This window comes from Primulina huaijiensis, chromosome 12 (assembly GCF_012295235.1).
Source record: "Primulina huaijiensis isolate GDHJ02 chromosome 12, ASM1229523v2, whole genome shotgun sequence".
NCBI classification, from domain to species: Eukaryota; Viridiplantae; Streptophyta; class Magnoliopsida; order Lamiales; family Gesneriaceae; genus Primulina; species Primulina huaijiensis.
In genome coordinates, this window is record NC_133317.1 from 1,145,387 (window position 1) to 1,164,881 (window position 19,495).

At 29.2% G+C, this 19,495-nt stretch overlaps 1 protein-coding gene and 1 pseudogene across 1 annotated transcript; one reads left to right on the top strand and one right to left on the bottom strand.

The window, feature by feature from the left end:
* Window positions 1-1,347: 1,347 nt before the first annotated feature.
* LOC140989271 (PH, RCC1 and FYVE domains-containing protein 1-like) lies at window positions 1,348-2,411 on the bottom strand (annotated as a pseudogene).
* A 9,391-nt stretch (window positions 2,412-11,802) lies between these two features.
* Window positions 11,803-16,348, top strand: LOC140990326 (uncharacterized). Its single transcript, XM_073459955.1, has 4 exons — window positions 11,803-11,989; window positions 12,353-12,764; window positions 15,478-15,857; window positions 16,124-16,348. Exons 1-3 carry the CDS (start codon window positions 11,825-11,827, stop codon window positions 15,828-15,830), a joined length of 930 nt encoding a protein of 309 aa, XP_073316056.1. The 5' UTR covers window positions 11,803-11,824; the 3' UTR covers window positions 15,831-15,857; window positions 16,124-16,348.
* The last annotated feature ends 3,147 nt before the right edge of the window (window positions 16,349-19,495 follow it).

Consider the following 19,495-nt stretch of genomic DNA (forward strand, 5'->3'; position numbering starts at 1 on the left):
ACCAAGGTACAAAAACGCAGCTATGCTGTCTACATATTAAAATACCATAATTCTACTAATTTACTTGAGAAATCGAGAAATGTCAAGCTCAATTTGTGCCTATAAATATTTATTTCTTCAGGTATTTAGCTTCATGTGAAAAATAGACTTTTTGTTTTGTAAAACTTTGCTTCCTCACAGCCCGCCAGGCCATGCTCATAATTGGCCGATTGAAATATTTTCATTCATGTATCATTTAAAATTTTTAATAAATAATATAAAATTAGCATGTTCTTTCTGTATTCCTTATAGCGACTTTGAAATTTAATCAGGTTTGAAGTTACTGCCGGCCAAAACCAATTACGTAATTTCAAACACGCTACCGAATGCCAAACAAAAGTTTACAATAATGTATACTTTTTCAGTCAACTATATGTTATAAAATTAAAAGGCGAAGTGACAAGAGATTTTAGTAATTTATTAAAAATTCTCAAATATATATACACACACACATTAAGAGGAAAGCTTCAAGTAATTAACCCTCTCTCATGATTTTTGTGTGTTGAAAACACATAACATGACCCGATTTGAGATGAGATATCGAGTTTAAAATTTAATTATAACAAACAAATCCATCAACTCAAAATTTTCATAACAAAGCATCTTCACAGCTGTAAGAAAAATGAACGGCGGCAGGAGAAAATGAGAATAGAGCAAAAATAAATAAATTTGATGTAAAATTTTGTCAAAATGTTTTATGTAATTATCGATTTTGTTCAATATTTTACCTGAATCATCAGCATCAGTACTCGTGCTTTAGTTTTTTGCTATTTTATTCCTTTTTGCTGATGAAACCAGAATCTCGCGTGGATCATTTTATTGAAGTTTTCCTTATCCCTTAGACCAACTCTATTTTATGAAACAACGAAACCCTTTATTTAATATCGATGTATATTGTTAATTTTGTCTTACAACAAAATAATAAGTAATTTAAAAGATAGATATATTATATCGAATATGTTAGAACATGTATCATGAATGATATTTGCTGATATTAATACATTTTTTTTAATTTAAAAAATTCATTCTTGTAATATTATTATCGCAATCACTGTTCAATATGTAACAAGCAATGTTTTTATGAAAGTAAAATAATATGCAGGGCAGGAATGCCCATTTGGTAGAAAACATTTTGTTTGACTACAAATATAATACATACCTAAAGGCGGGCCTCTTCACTTGGAAAGTGACGATTTTTTTCTTTGAAATGAAGAATTCAACCACAAAAGGAATCATAAAATATTCAAAAGTTTTGAGATGGAAACAACAAAAGAACGACCAATCTAGCACAAAATTGAGAAAACTATATGAAATGTATTATACATCAATGTATTCCTCAGATTTTTTTTACATATATTAATAAAATAATAAGACAAGAGGACAAGGTTGTACCTCAACCTGCAATTTATTCACTTGTTGATTCATAAGTTCGTTGATCTTCAAACTTTCAGCACTTGTTTCCGATGAAGAAAGTCCTGATATTGTAGGACCCGGTGTTGCAGATCATCGAGGACTACGCTTTCTTGACAAGGTTGATACGCCTTTGAATTCACACTCGATGATAGTTGTACAGACTGCATCGGCTTTTTTCCCTTGTTTTGCTACTTTTTTATCCAACTGTTCGATCAAATCAAGGCTACATGGCACAGCCGATTTCTCCAATCTAAATAAAATCAGCCTTATGCAACTTTTCCTTATTTTCGGTAGAAAGAGGTGGAACAGTGTTATTTCTCCGGCATTTTACCCCAGCTTCAGCCACCTTGCTTAGTTTAGCAAAACAAGAATCACATACACGATATGATTTGCTGGGATTAGGTGCCAATGAAACCCTTACGGTTTTTTGTGATCTACAAGCATGACAGTGTACTATACCACAATTATAGCAATCGTGCCTTTTTCGGGTGAAACCAAACGTTTGTCTACATGCAGAGGATTGGGACTGCTCGACTCCCGAAACCCATTTGTGTTGGCATACAGCAGCATTGTAATTTGTACCACAGGCAATGGATTTAACATGATGATCCTTTAGAGCATTGAGAAATGTTGGTATCTTTCTGTCTTCTATATCTCCATGGCCCAACCTCGCATTAGCTCCTTTACCCCATGTGTACACCTCATGTTTTGATGTCAATACACAGCCACGTGATATGCCCCCGCAAGCGATTTGTACAACAAATTCACCAATAATGTTATCTTCCACCATCAAAATAATCAGGTCATTTTCTTTACGTCAAAATATAGGCCTTCATCACTCCACATCCATCAATTTTTGAATGCCCGGCTTGGCTAGATGATATCAAAGCCTTAAGACCTGCTATCCAGATCTCTGCCTCAACTATGTCCTTGCAAATCTAGTAATATAACAAGAATGCAATTGGTAGGCCGAATAGTCAACAATTGTAAAATGTAAATAGAAAATGAGGAAGAGAACTTGCTAATTGTCTCCTACCAGATCAAGGGATCTGTTCCCGTTGTCGTATAAGAGGGAGAACGACAAATATTCTTTTTCGGGGCACAGGTACCTTTGGAAAACGGCCTGGTGAAATTTGAAAAGTTCACTAAAATCATTAGAATGAAATGCCAGATATAAGATATTGTACAACCCAAGGCACAAACTGAAGTGAAGAAGAAATAACAACAATCTAGATAAATCGAATTTAATTTACGACTGGGTTCGAACACTATGGACCCAAATTGTTTCTTGACCCCCATTATTTCTCCTAGACTGCCAGTATTAGTCCTTTGTTGATATAGTTTTCATTTGGGCCGTAAAATCAAGGGCCGAGTATAAGCATAAAATTGGCTTGTTTGAATCCCAACCCCACTAAATTGAGAAAGAAGTCCATAACTTAAAGCAGATAAAATGGGCCCATATTGTAAAGCAAACGTTTGTCACCATTGTAGCCCAGAAGCTCGTCCTCCACTGATTAATATAGATTTGTAATTTTCCCAGTATCTATGGAAAGCAAATATACATAGAGATATGATGTCACCTGTCATATATCTATCGAGTAAGAGGTTTTTTTGAGACGATATCACATATCTTTATCCGTGAGATGAGTCAACATTGTCTAACAAAATTGATTCATAAGATCATTTCACAAAAGTTATTTTTATATCTTTTGGGCTTAATCTTGGCTTCCTATACCGGAGTTTCTCTTTAGGTAGGAAAGTCATTGGATTGTATCGCGTATTGTCTGAATATTAATCATTAAGAGGGAAAAAAGATTTAAAACAATATGTGTGCAATTTATTTTAAAAAAAAATATAGTGAATGTGATAAAAACACATTGCGGGAGGGAAAATTAATTATATGAACCAAAATCCGAGGCTTCATCCGATATTTTATTTAACATGCCCGAATATTAAAAATTATAGAAAGGAAATTCATATACAATTTAAATTTTGTAGAAGCAATACACAAATATATGCCGACACTGTGATTGATTTAACTAATAATTGAGTGAAACTAAAATATTCGGAGTCAAATTCATTAAATAATTAAAATATAATGAACGAACGGTGAGAGTTCATGGATGTTCCAAGCTCTTTTCTGTATGCAAAGAGATGTACGTCAATTTTAGTACCTAATTTACAGATGACACAAATGTCTAGTCTTTTTATTAAAGCATTTCGGGAAAATTAGTAAACAAGAAAAAGGAATATTAAAAACAATTAATTTACTTATTATATCAATGTCCAAAATTAATATCCAAACCATTTTGTCAAAATATTGTCATCACTCTCTTAAAACCTAACTTTACGAAAAGTTATATTTAATAGTAACAATACAATTTAAATATTTTAAATTGTGTCGAAACTTAAATATCACGTTTCGATCATTCTCTTGATATAAACAATTATCACACAAAACACGAGAATCGACTTCCCATTTTCAAAATCATGTTACTTTCTTGATTTGGCTACTCCTACTGGTCCACAGTCGATCTCAGAAGTAGAAAGAAAGGGGATCCAAAATTTGAAAAAGCGAGGTCTAGATTATATTTAAAATGATTACTCCATTAAAAACGAAAATAGTAGGGAAAACCTTCAACTTCTCATACCAAATGAATCTTAAGAAGTATTTGAGACTTGAGAGAGTCTATAGGAAGCATTTTTTAGTTTTTAGTTGGATAAAAGTTCTTTTGAGTATTTATGAATATCTATATTTGCTTCAATTTTTGTAATTTTTAACAAAAAAAATAGAAGCAAAATTGCGATACTTTTTTTTTCTTTCCTTTTTTGATAATTGATCATGATTTTAAATTATAATTTCACATTTATATCCTTAAAAAACTTATCATATTTCACAATTGTCCTCAATTACTTTATAAAAATTATTTTGATTTTTTATAATTTTCATTTCCATAATTTATTTATTTTACATATTTTGTGCATTTATATAAATTTTGTCATTTGTTTTTTTTAATATCAATCTTGTATAAATTTTCAAACACTCATATTATAAAAAGATAAATTAATTTTGATGCAAAATATTTCAAAATGCAATAACAATTATATAGACTAATTGTTGATTATGTGAGTACCAAAAATTAGATAATTAAAATAGATAAGTGTTACATATGTTAAATATATAATTCTCATTTTATTTAAAAATAAATCTGAAAGTAATTTTTTCCAAACATTTAACTTTAGCTTGTATTAACTTTGAAATTTTTTTTTTTCAAATATTATCTGTTTTTGCTTCTTGCACACTTATTTATAATCTCTAAAATAATCACTTTAAAATAAGTAGAAGTTATTCCAAAAAAAATCCCTTAATTTAGATCCGAGTAAATGGTCCTGTCATGTCCCAACCACAATAGATCACCTAAAAATGATTATAAAATATTTTGTGGATTTTTCATCGCGCAAATTAAATCAGTACAATATATATTTTCAACGATTCATGCCTAACAACATAATTATTAAGCATTATCTTCTTCTGACTAAATTAAATTGATTTGTCATGAAATATTTATAAATCAAATTTAATTTAATATTTTGCACACGATTGTCAATTCTCTATTCTAATTCGGTGACCAAGAAAAGCTAGTTAGTCCGTGGTTTACCCACTACTTGATGAATGGTAGCATACGTGGGTTTTATCGTTATAAAAAAAATTATTTTTTAATGAATAAAATTTATATTTTTGGTAAATAGATAAAATTTGTAAAATATTTTAAGTCAAAGATGGAAATAGTTTTTACTCGTTCTTATTTTAGTGAAATAGGAAAAAAAATCAATATGTCTTAAATAAATTGGTCCATGTACCACACATGTTTTGTTAAATGAAATGATCAATTATGTAAATAATAATATGTTAATTATCAGACGATGAATATATAGTGAAAATGTAATTGTTCTAGATTCATGAATTTTGAAATCTGTAAAAGTTTCGACCAAAAAATTTTATGTTCGTCGCTAAATTAAATACACAAATTAAATATTAATTGGATTACTGATTATTAATATTAATAATTAAATCAATTATGATTGAGCTATGATTGCTGAGTGGTTGATCGATCAGATATTATCACAAAGACCTTTTAACCATATATCGTAATAAATTATTTTAGTTTACATCTGCTACGAAATTTCAAATACATAATTATATTATATTATATTGTCTATTCTGCTACATTACATTAAAAGGAATTTTTTTCTTCTTCTATAATTTACATTATAACAGATAATTTGTACTAAAACTTGTTCGTTTGTAAAATGTTTCGTCACATAAAATATAATTGTTTTTTGCTCAATATGTTAATTAATTGAGAGAGTTGTTGGAGGAATTAAATTATTATTAGTTTTACACTTTTACGAGTCGGTGATATTCAATAATATCAAATATAATATTAATTTATTGAGATATTTTTTTAACTAAGAGATCAACTATGGGCATCGAATGGACACATCCGGTAAAAAATAGTATGTAGGAATAACAAAGATTAGTCCCACCAAAGTTTTTTTTTAAGACTAAAAAGTGTGTTGATAAACGACTGTCGAGAAATTAACAAATTGATATACGAATTATTGAGAAATTGATATATGAATTATTGTAAATGACTTAATGATATATGAACTATTATAAATAAACTAATTGATTCCGACTTTAATAATATATGTATGATTCTGACGATCGAAAACTTCTGCACTTGGTTTAGGTATATATGGTAAACTTTGTGGTTTTTCAACTTGTATTTTAATTGAAATATAAAAATAAACATATTTTATTATATTATTATAAATATATTAAAATATATTTGTGCATATCTATGATTTAATTATTTAGTTAAATTTTATTAATATAATTATAATACCACGATAAGTTTATAACATAGATAGAGAAAATATTTATTTTATATTTATCATTTTTTTTCAATGTACTGTAATTGAATATATAATTTATTAGTTAATAATTATAAATTTTTTATATAAAAGGTATGATAATTATATATTTTAATATAATTTTAATCAATCAAATAATCTTGAAAAATAAAATTTGCATCTATTTGAATTTAATAAAAATAATTGGATTTAAAATCAAGTTAAACTTGGGCTAAAAATGACCTTTTTAGTTGGATAATGCGCAAATTAAATCAACTACAATCGTTTATACATCAATTTGTCAATATTCTAATTGTTCGTGTACCAAAGGACTTCTAGCTCCTTTTTAATTAAGATAGATGTTTGTTATTATTTATTATAACTCGTCGTAAACTTGTGATCTTGTGACCTAACTCACCTAGGTTCAAATGCATTTAAATTATTATATATGTAATATGTATGAATATTTTAAATTTACGGGATTAATTTCATTACGTCATAGGATCTTTTCTAGAGTATTTAAACGCAATAATTTAGCCTGTAAATTCAAGATATTAAGCAAAAATAAGAAAAATGATACACAGTATTAATAATTTTTACCAGTTTTGCATTTGCAGTTTAAGATTAGTGCTTTGTTTTATTGCTTTCGTCAAACCCCACATTTGATGTTTTCCACGAACCCAATATGAACTTGCCATTTGTTTCGAATTTGTCAAAATTTGACCCATACGGCCATACCTGATACCGTACTTTATCATCATTAATGATATAAATAAATGATTAATAATTAGATGTATTATAAAATTAAATATATGGATAAATAATATGGTGAGATAAAATATATTATGTTTGATTTAATTTTAACATTATAGCTTAATTTTGTGTATTAGCTTGAAATGATTAAAGTATCCCCACTATATACATTATAATTACCTAAACTAAATATAATAAATAAATAATAATAGTAATAAGAAATAAATAAGTAGATAATTTTAAAAAAATATTAAAAATTTATTTTTTTTTTATTAATTTGTAAACTTTAATTTTTATTATATATTTATTATTCTCATTAATTATAATGATATTATTAATTTAATCAATAATTTAATTCCTATAATTTCTTTCTATTTTATAATTAATATAATTGTATATATTATTGTTAATTTAACTCTTACTAACCATTATTTTTTATTAATCAATAATTTAATTCCTATAATCTCTTTCTATTTTATAATTAAGAAATAAATGGAGAAAAATGTAATTTGTTGAGTTTTGATAGGCTATCCCACTTGATTTATTAGATTAATAACCCAATAGTTATCCATAAAATTATGTTTTAAACCGGATCAAAATGATTATTAAAATATCTTAAAATTTTAACCAAACATTGGATAAGTGTTTGACTATTCATCTATCTTATTTAATCCACTCAACCAAACACACCCTAATAATATATGTATTAAATCAATAAAACGATCTACTTAATTATAACTATAAAAAATATATATTAAAATTAATTGGTATGATCCATATGCAGAAACTCAGACCAATTAACTATTTCTATCACATGTAGAAGACTGTTCAAGCAAATCTGATAAACTTCAATATTGTTACAATCGTACAAGGATTTATTCAAATAAAATACACACTTCTTTTTAGTAACGTTTATATGACGAACACATTCAGTAGACTTCTATTGACAAGCATTATTCGTCTTTAACTTCGCTTTGATCGAACTCCTTTTGAAATGGTGGATTGTTCTTTCTGGAGATCATAGTATTTATATTCTGAGATTGAAAATATGTGTGCACCACTAGCAATTGAAACTCTTAAAACATAACGATAAAGTGGAATTGTCAATAGCTTCTAAAAAGATGTCGCGAAACAGAATAAAAATTTTCGTTCTTCTTTACAAAAGATCGTTCACAACCTTCAATATTCTTTATCCGATATCTTAGTCATATATTTAAAACATCACAAAAATATTCAAACAGTTATATTATTCTCATATCCTTATTTCCAAACATCTTCAAACCAATTTTTTTTTGTAATTTTCTTAAAAAATAATTTAAATAATAAAGCCAACCAAAAATAACATTCACGCTTGTTTTGAATCCGTAAACCATTTGCACAGTTATTGCTGATCGATTCCTGTAGTCTCGCATTTTTACTTCGTAAAATATTCTTAATTAACTTCGTACATATTCGTACGTAAAATTACACTTGATCAAGTCTTAATTAATTTCGTGCTTAAAAATATTAACCGTCAATCAGTCCTTTAATTTTATAGTATGAGGAAGCTTCAAAACTACGTATCTTGTCAGACGATCTCACAAATCTTTATCTATGAAACGGGTCAACACTACCGATATTCACAATAAAAAGTAATACTCTTAGCATGAAAAGCAATATTTTTTCATGGATGACCCAAATAAGATATCTGTATCATAAAATACGACTCATGAAACTGTCTCAAACAAATTTTTGCCAAATTTATGACATAGTCAACATATTTTTATTAAAATAAGTTATTCACTATATATGGACTCCTCGAAGTGCGAGGTTTGATTAGGTCTTCTAATGATTTACGTAATCAAATAATTATAATCACCGGCCGGCAGCACACATTATCCAATCATCGACTGCTAGGTCCAAACAATACATTCATAAATTGCTAATTCTTTGCCGTTGCCTAACTTTTCTGTAATATAAGAAAATATTCGCCAAACTTTAAAATTTTGATGAATCTGGAGATTATTTTCGTTCTTTTTGCCTAAATTTTTCCGCCATTCTTGAAACTAAGGGGAGCCTTTTCCTTACTTTTGTGGGGATGCACATATATATTATAATTCTTAGAAAGTTTAATTTACTGTGCTTCTAAAAGAAGACGCTTAATCTGAGAATGGCAGCTTAATTTGATAGTACGTAATGTAATTAATATATGCGACTAGATGTATAATTGTACTTGTTCGATGTAACGCAATGATAAATTTAGTTTTCGAGTTGAAAATATTATTGATATCTCAGGGGAGGCTTGGGTCCAGGGTAGTAGGTGATATCGGGTCATGGATTAGGTTATGAAAAGTTTTGGGCCAATCCAACAAATAGCCAGGAAAATGAATATCCGAGACATCATCCCGGGTTACCAGAAGCCCGGGCTTCCAGACGAGTTCCCGAGTGATGACTTTCTACCCGGGTTACCTCGATAATAGCACCTCACTCGAGTGCACAAGTATGAGATACCTTATCTTAGTAATCATTATTGACAAAATCGCATGTATTTAACAAGGGGAAAGAGACAGTTTGACGTGTCAGAAAAGCATATTATGAACAATCATCTTGCTATAATTAGTAAGTAGACACTGAAAATAAGGTTATAGTTGATTTTCTCTCTATAAAAACCAGATTTGTTTAAACATTAATGTATTCATTCACATATATATCTTTCACATAATTTATTCTCTAGAAGATATACCATTTATATAGCATTTTCTCTTTGCTACATGGTTTTTTCCTCATTCACTAGCTGACTTAAGCATTATAGTGGCCACGTTGGACATCCCTTCAAATCCATTTTCATCTCAATCCATAAAACAAATAGAAACTATGAAAAATAGTCTTGTTCATTATATATTCCTAACTCTAAATCCATTTTCGTCTCAAAAATTATATATATGGTGATAATTAAGAATAACAGTGATAGACCTAGTAAATATACATTTTTATCTGAATACGACTTTTTGTTTCTATTATGCACTTGATAATCCGTCAAATCTTATTAGATTTATTTATTTAATTTGAAAAGCATGAAAGAAACTTATCTATTATTTAAAACAATCACTCAACAACAAAGTAAAGAAAAATACAATAAACTTTTTGCAAAAATAAAGAAGACATAGAAAGATAATATTGTGTAGTTACAAACAAGAGTACCGAGATGGTGTCACGAACTTTATTCGTGAGATGAGTCAATCGTGCTCATATTTATAATAAAAAGTAATATTTTTGGCATAAAAAGTCATATTTTTTCATGAGTAACTCAAATAAAATATCCGTCTCACGAAATTGACCCATGAGAATGTCTCATACGAGTTTTGCGTACAAATATAAAGATGCTGAAATCATAATTTATTTATTTATTCATTCTGTACATATAAATATAGATATATGAAGTTCCGTGTTGACTGAATCTTTACTCGACACATTTAAAGTTACGACGTAAAATGATGGATGTAATTTGTAAAGAAAGAGCCTAAATTGGTAAACAATACAGAGAAGGAAAAAAGGTAATAATAACAGTAACGATAAATAAATAAATAAGAAAACAAAAAAAATATTCAAATAAGGTGTGAATTCGTCCAATGAAAGAGAAGCATGGCGAGCGATTCAACGTATTAAAAGGTAATTTTTTGTATACCTTTTTAAAAAGATCGAGTGCCTAGTCCTTCCAAAAAAAAAAATCAATTTGTTATTTATATCTTTTTTAAGGACTCAATCTGCCCTAAGATTTTTGTACATTTTTTAGCTAAATATTGGGGAAAAAGCCACAATTTAAATAAGATTATGTTTGGATTTAATAATTGTTTCTGTTTAAGAGAGCAATCTAAACATGAAGTTTAAACTGTTGTACTGTTTAAAAGATTTGAGTTACATCATCACCACCAACTGTAACTTTTAGTAAAACGACAATCGTTCGGTACTTATTAAAATAAAAAAATATCCATTCTTTTGAATTCTTTTTACCAAAGTTTTCTTTTTTCAACAACTCATCTTACATTTCTAACAATGAGCATGGGGCAGTAAGCTCAGCTGACAAAGTACTTTTAGTTTTATCGTTTACATAAATTTGATCATTTTCCCATGAAGAAGTCCACTATTTTTACTGATAAAATCAGTTTTATTAATTCTCAACTATAAATACAGAATATAGATTTATTACTGCACAAAATATACTTATTTTTGTTGACATGATATATTAATTACTTAGATTATAAAAATTCTGTTTAACAAAAATTATCTAAAGTTTCCGCGTTGATCAAATTTATTATATATGAATCATGGTATTATATTAATTATTTACTTTCTTAGCTTGCATCGACTACAACAAATGCCAGCAACTAAATTTCCCCCATTCAAAGTCAAATTATTAAAAACATCATATAATATTGACAAAATATTATTATATTTGCTATTTGAATGGGCAACTCAAATTTTAAAAAATATTTTGTTAAAAATTAAATATTATTTTTACATAAATACATTTTAATCAATTATAAATACATTATATTCTCGATTTGATTGAATTTTCTGAATTTTACATTAGTTGAAAACCTATTTTATTTTAATATACACAAATACCATTCACAATGATACTTTACGTATGGTTATAGTAGAACATCAACTATAAATAGAGCGGAGACTTGCGAGGGCCAAGAAGCTAAGCAACAAACCAGAGATGGTAGCAAAAGCGAGGGGCTCTAAAATGGCTACCATGATGGCCACTCTGCTTGTGGCAGTGCTAGCTCTTGGCCTGCCATCTCCAACCAATGCTGACTATAAATATTCATCTCCTCCGCCACCGCCAGTTTACAAATATTCATCACCTCCACCACCACCACCAGTATACAAATATAAATCTCCACCACCACCGATTTATAAGTACAAATCTCCGCCTCCACCACCACCACCACCAATATACAAATACAAGTCTCCCCCTCCACCACCCCCGGTTTATAAGTACAAATCACCTCCTCCACCACCTCCCATATACAAATACAAGTCTCCACCACCGCCGGTCTACAAATATAAATCTCCTCCTCCACCACCACCACTAGTGTATAAGTACAAGTCTCCTCCTCCACCACCATTGTATAAATATAAATCTCCTCCTCCACCCCCAGTTTACAAATATAAGTCCCCTCCACCTCCTCCAGTCTACAAGTACAAATCTCCACCACCACCATCTCCAGTATACAAATACAAGTCCCCTCCACCTCCAATCTACAAGTACAAATCTCCACCACCTCCAGTTTACAAATACAAGTCTCCTCCTCCACCTCCAGTTTACAAGTACAAATCTCCACCACCGCCAGTGTACAAATACAAGTCCCCTCCACCATCAGTTTATAAGTACAAGTCTCCGCCGCCACCACCACCAGTATACAAATATAAGTCACCCCCTCCACCACCCCCGATATACAAATATAAATCTCCTCCACCTCCAGTCTACAGATACAAGTCTCCACCACCACTTCCTCCAGTATACAAATATAAATCCCCTCCACCGTCACATCCAGTCTACAAATACAAGTCTCCACCACCTCCTCCCGTCTATAAATACAAATCCCCTCCTCCTCCACCCCCAATCTACAAATACAAATCACCACCTCCTCCACATCCAGTATACAAATACGGTTCTCCTCCCCCTCCTCCATACCACTACTGAGATAATATCCGTAAGTACCATCAGACCAAGCAACAAATTTTATTTATTATCCCGCAATAAGCTAAATATAAAGATAATACAATTGAATTAACTAAAAAGTAGCACATGAAATAATGATAATGATGATATATCAACAATAAATAAAGTTGATTATGATTTCTTTTAACTTTAACATGCATTCACGTAAGATAATCTTAAGTTGGTTGATTATAATATTTAACGTGACGAGTTATGTTTCTTTAACTTCAACTCAATCTTTTTGTGCAGGTATTAAGAATATATAAAATAAGGTTGATGGGCTGAAAGCTACTTTTCGGAGGGAATTGAAATAAAGACTTCCCAAGGGAACATAAATCAAAAACTCCAGATTAATGTATTAAATTATTTTCGAGATTTCTCTTATTTATTTTAATGTGTTTCCAATTCTTGTTGTCTGCGATTCCCAATATTGTATTCTTTGCGTATTCGAAGTTTTTACTTCAATATCCAAATCAACAAAGTGTGAAATTTATATATCTATATTTTTAGTAATTTTTGTTCCTCTAAAATTCTCTTTTGTGATATATATTTATTAGCTCGCGTCTATCTACAAAAGCACACAACAATAATTAAGACACAACATGTAATTACTTTATCAGCTAATAACCCATAAATAATCATCTATGCATATATGTTTAGTGATTTTTGTCACGAATATGTGATTAATAAAATTTTACCTTCTAAATAAAAAATTAACAAGATAAAAAAAAAGGAGAAAATAGTTTTTTTTTAAAAGAATTATAATATTAAAAAAAATTGAATGTATCGTCGTTTATTCTTATTCGTTCAGAATCACATATTTGTAACAAAAAAATTAAATTTGTATTAACATTTTTTTAAAAAAAAAAAATTGAAAAAATTATTAAAAAAAAGTAATAAGAGAGATGTCATTTTAACTCCACAATATATATTTTTAACCAAAAATAAAATTGTAACTTTAAATTGGATTATTAATCACATATTTTAATATAAAAAATATGATTTTGATTTTGAAATAATTAAAATATAAAAATACCAATTTTTTAAAAAAATGTTGTGGACTAAAACAACGTCCATAACACCGTCTATCTTGATCCAATAATCATCCATGCATATATGTTTAGTGAAATGGACATGTAAAAACTATCAAATATGGTGATAGTAAAATATTTAACCTTTAAGTATTCCTTCATTCATATATTATACATCTTTCATCATCTCATTGTTCGAACTAAATGGTACCCAAGATAACTTTAACAAGTTGCAGAGAACGTTGATCTTATAAAATAAATAAATGATAAGAAAAAAAATCTAGTCGTATTTTTAACATAAACTAAACCCACCTTCGAACACTTTAAACAATTGCTAGACATATCAAAAGTATTTTATATATCCTTTTCTTCTGATTTCTGGATATAAAGTGAGGGTTGATTTTGTTTGCAATATGAATATTCATATACAACCATCGGATTGGTTGAGTAACAAAATATTTATGCTACAGTCTCGTGTTACTCTTTGTGTAAATTCAGATGATCATATGAACATCTTGTATAAATGACAAATAGAATAACATTTCCGATGTAACGTAGACCAATGAAGAAAATATTGATCTACGTAATATAAAAAATAAATACTTTTATCAGCTAATTAAAACCTCCAAATAATGATCTACGCTTATATATTTTGCAAATTGGGGACGTAAAACTACCAAATATGGTGATATCAAATTGAAAATAACAATATTTTAAGCTCAGTAAGTTGGCATGTTTTGAGTTTTAGTCATATAACTTGTCAATGTTTTGATTTTTATCCAGCAACTTGAATTTTTTCTTGGTTTTGGTCTTTTTCTTTTATCGGAAACCAAACAACCATTGTAAATTGCTTATAACCTTTCTAAATATGCTGGTATCCAAGATAATTATTAACAAGTAGCAGATAACGGTCTTAACACCGATCTCTTTTGCTGGAGCAAAACTGCCGTGGTTGTTAGTGCTAAAAGTCGAGTTTTTTAAGAATATTGTACAGTCGATGTCCGATGGCATTAACACTCTAAGATCAGATTTCCAGATTGATTGCAAATTTTTATATCAGACAAATTTTTTTTGTTAAATTTTCTAAAATTATAAAATAAAAGTATAAAAAATTTCCGTGTTGATTATAGCAAGGCCAAATATAATTTTGATTGATGAACTTATTGCTATATTTATAAATATAAATAAATACATTATTTACTTGGTATATATGCTGGCATGCAGCAATTCTAGAAGAAATGGCAGCAACTCTAGTTTTCACATTAAGTAGTCAAATTTTAAAATAATTTCGATATAAAATAATTATAAATTTTGTTTCCAATGAACTGTCTAGAGTGTATATTACCCCTAATTTACGAGTCAAACTTTATTTTAATTAATTAGTCTAGCAGCAAGAAAATTTTACATGATTAATTAACTACGCATTGATAATGGAAGGCCTTGAGCGACTATAAATAGGGGTGAGAGTAGCTAACAAAAGCACAACGATGGCGACAAAAGCAAAAGGCTCTGCAATGGCTTCTCTGCTTGCCACTTTGGTTGTGGCAGTGCTGGCTCTTGGCTTGCCTTCTTCAACTAATGCTGACGACGACAAATACTCTTCTCCTCCACCACCTCCAGTCTACAAATATGAATCCCCACCACCACCTCCACATGTTTACAAGTACAAATCTCCACCACCGCCACCTCCGATATATAAATATAAATCACCCCCGCCGCCGCCTCCAGTCTACAAGTATAAATCTCCACCACCACCGGTGTACAAATATAAATCTCCTCCACCACCACCTCCGATCTACAAGTACAAATCTCCCCCTCCGCCACCTCCAGTATACAAATATAAGTCACCTCCACCACCGGTTTATGAATACAAATCTCCCCCACCACCGCCTCCCGTTTATAAATACAAGTCCCCACCACCACCGGTCTACAAATACAAGTCTCCTCCTCCTCCATATGATGATTAAGAAAAGATCCGTGAGTACTACTATCATGTGAGGCAACATATTTGACTATTGTCTTGCAGTTGATATCCGATCCTCTGTCTATATTTGATAAACGAAAATGTAATGCATACATAGCTTCTTTTTTTTTTTTTTTTTTTTTTTTTTTAAATAGATATATTATCTAAAGTTGATTTTGATTAACTTTAACATGCATGCATGCATACACGTAAGACTACATTAATTTAGCAAATTACAATTTATATAGAAGTAATTGATGTATATTTCTTCAACATCAAGTCAATCTTTTCATGCAGGGGACGAGACTCCGAAATAAAGATGGACTGGAAAATATTTTGGAAAGAGACGGGAAGTAAAGCAGTCCAGCAAGAATAAATTCAATAATTTACGTGTTGTTTCTTTTTGTATTTAAATATTGTTTTAAATAATACTCTTTGTGTTTCATGATATATGTTTACGTTAATTACTTTAGTAATCGAGTGTGCGATCCAATAAATTATGAAATTTGTCGTTTGCAGTTATTTTTGCTCTTATTAAGCTTCCTTTCGAGCATGTCATTCATTTTTTCATATAGTACCTCCCAGAAATCACATAATATATTATTACGATAAAAGCAATTATTTTATCGATAATTTATTTATTTTTTATTCCATTGGTACCAAACATTTCAAATAAATTAATATCGATCTAGGCACATACATAGTTACGTTCTTGCATGGTCAATAATTAAATTTTTGTCCTGCGGCAAAAGTAGGGAATCAAATATTGAATCCAAACGAGGTTTTCAAAAAAAAAAATATATAAATAAATAAATTATAATTTTATCAATTATTTAGTTCAAAATTAGGTATAGTAGAATATCTTATATATTATATTGTGAAGAATCGGTTGGATAATTTGTATATAACAATAGCAGATATATATCAAAACTGATTTATTAATTTAATTAAAATGATGTATTTAATAATTCTAATAGTTAGGAGTATAATATATATTTGAGCCTAAATTTTATGCAGTATTTATTCAATTTATAAACAGATAACAACATAAAATCAATTAATGCCGGTACTTAAGAGAATAGTTAGTACGATCATACAATTAATATGCGGCTTTCCCACTTGATATCAATATGGGATTCATCTACGTATACCATACATAAAATTCCAAACATTATATATATTAACAATATATTAAATTTTATTCCCAATATATGTTTTCCCATTATATCATTACTGATAAAAATAAAAAAAAAATAATTTTGATTTGATTAAAAATTAATATTATTAGGGTATATGCATGAACAATAAATTAACATCTCGACACATAAAATTAATTTCTAATTTTTTTAAAAAAAAATTGTTCAAATGTCCGTCTTCATTATCAAGAAAATTTCCAAGTCAGCTTCCATTTGAATCACCAGTCAACAAAATTAGTTATAAAATGATAAAAAATTTAATAAATTAATTAATTTAGAGAAGAAAATATGTAATATTAAAAAATTGAAAAATGTCCATCTTCATTATCAAGAAAATTTCCAAGTCAGTTATAAATTGAGAACAATTTTAATAAATTAATTAATTTAGAGAAGAAAAAACGTAATATTAAAAAAATTGAAAATATAATGTCCATCTTCATTATCAAGAAAATTTCCAATTCAGCTTCCATTTGAATCTTCCAGTCAACAAAATTAGTTATAAATTGATAACAAGTTTAATTAATTAATTTAGAGAAGAAAAATGTGTAATATAATTGATATATGTGGCATTTGTATAGCTAAAGAGTACTAATTAGTCGTAAATACACTGCATTTTTAAAGACTTTGTTTTGATATTTCCACACTGCGCCTGCCGACCCGAGTTGATGTTTCAAAAAATATATATATATATGTACCGAACTTCAAGTGGGTGTGACAAGGAACTCATTTTCTCCGTACTATATGTTACGCTGTTGTCTAATTCGATATATATATTTTTTTAGACCGGAGCTTAGATCCAGTAGTCCTCATCTGGGATTTCCTGTGTCACCGGTTCGAATTCGAGTTCGAGTTCGAGTTCGATTTATCCTTAGATTTGGAATATTAAAAAAAAATCAGCACATTTTTTTTAAAAAAAATAGAGTTATAAAAATTAAACAATAATTTTATATCAAAACATGATGTTTGAATGTGTATGTTTAAAGATTTCAATCATAAAATTATCTTATCTTTAAAGCGGCAAATATTCGATATTATATTTAAAATTTAAAAAATATTTTATGATTTTTTTTAAAAAAAATCTACTCAAATCTGATTGAGCCAGCTCGTCGGAAGAATCATGATATTGTTTCTATTATATGAGGAAATTAGGATCTAAGGACTGATCAAATCCTCAATAATGGAACGGAGGGTGGTTTAATTGAACAGAGAATCTATGGAAATATAATAATTACGAGTTTATTTTTTGATTCTAGAAATTATTATTTGAAAAATGAGTAGGTCTCTTGTGAGACGGTCTCACGAATCTTTATCTGTAAAACGGGTCAATCTTACCGATATTCACAATAAAAAGTAATACTCTTAGCATAAAAAGTAATATTTTTTCATGGATGACCCAAATAAGAGATCCGTCTCACAAAAATACGATTCGTGAGACTGTATCACATAAATTTTTGCCTTGAAAAGTATTACATGCAACCGTTCACCTACTCTCGTTTTATGTAATTTCTAAATGATATATCACTATCCTCATCAATATCATATATTATAAGAATCGCAAATGGGCAAAATTATTTATTTATGGCTCGAAGTTTTGTACCATAAATATTTATTTAATTAACCACGCGACAAAATCAAATGAAATATTTTTACACAAATATTTAGCATATAAAAAATACACATAGTCATTATATGTGACAAGATGAAAATATCACTTTCCAGTTGTATTATTATATAATCTGTATTAATGACAATTACATTACGTATAATTAAAAAATTTAAGCCGAATGACTTTGGTGATAGAGCAGTCGGGCAACGTGGAAGACTTTTTCTGCAATTTAACAAACGATTCACATTCAATTAATATACAAGTTCTTCATATTCAGGCGCTGCCGGGTAATCCCAAGTTACATGTGTAGGTTAAAATTTCGATTAATGAATGATTTATACCTCATTATAATATGGGCTCTATGCGAGATACTCAAGCTAACATAGTAAAATGCAAACTATATTAGTTAGATAAACCGTACATATAAATCCCCATATGATATCTTTGTCAAAAAAATTGTCGACATGAGAAATCGAGTTAAGGAAGAGTTGTAGTAGATGTTAACGTCTCAGATTCGACGACTGTTCTCACTGTACTAAGACAAGTTTTTCCAGCATAATTATGTTCTCACTCACACGCATCCTAGGAAACTTCCTAGAGGATCACCCATCTCAGAATTGTCTCAAGTCAAACATGCTTAACTTTGGAGTTCTTATGTGATTAACTCCCGATAAGAAGGTGCATCTTCTTTTAAATAGCTCATCACATAAGAACTATAAGGTTAAGCATGCTTGACTTGGAGCAATTTTGAGATGGCTGACCCTCCCGGAAAATTTCCTATGGTGGGTGTGAGTGAGAGCATAAGTACGTTGTAAATACTCATCTTGGTACAGTGAGTACAATCGTCGAATCTGAGGTTGCTAGCAT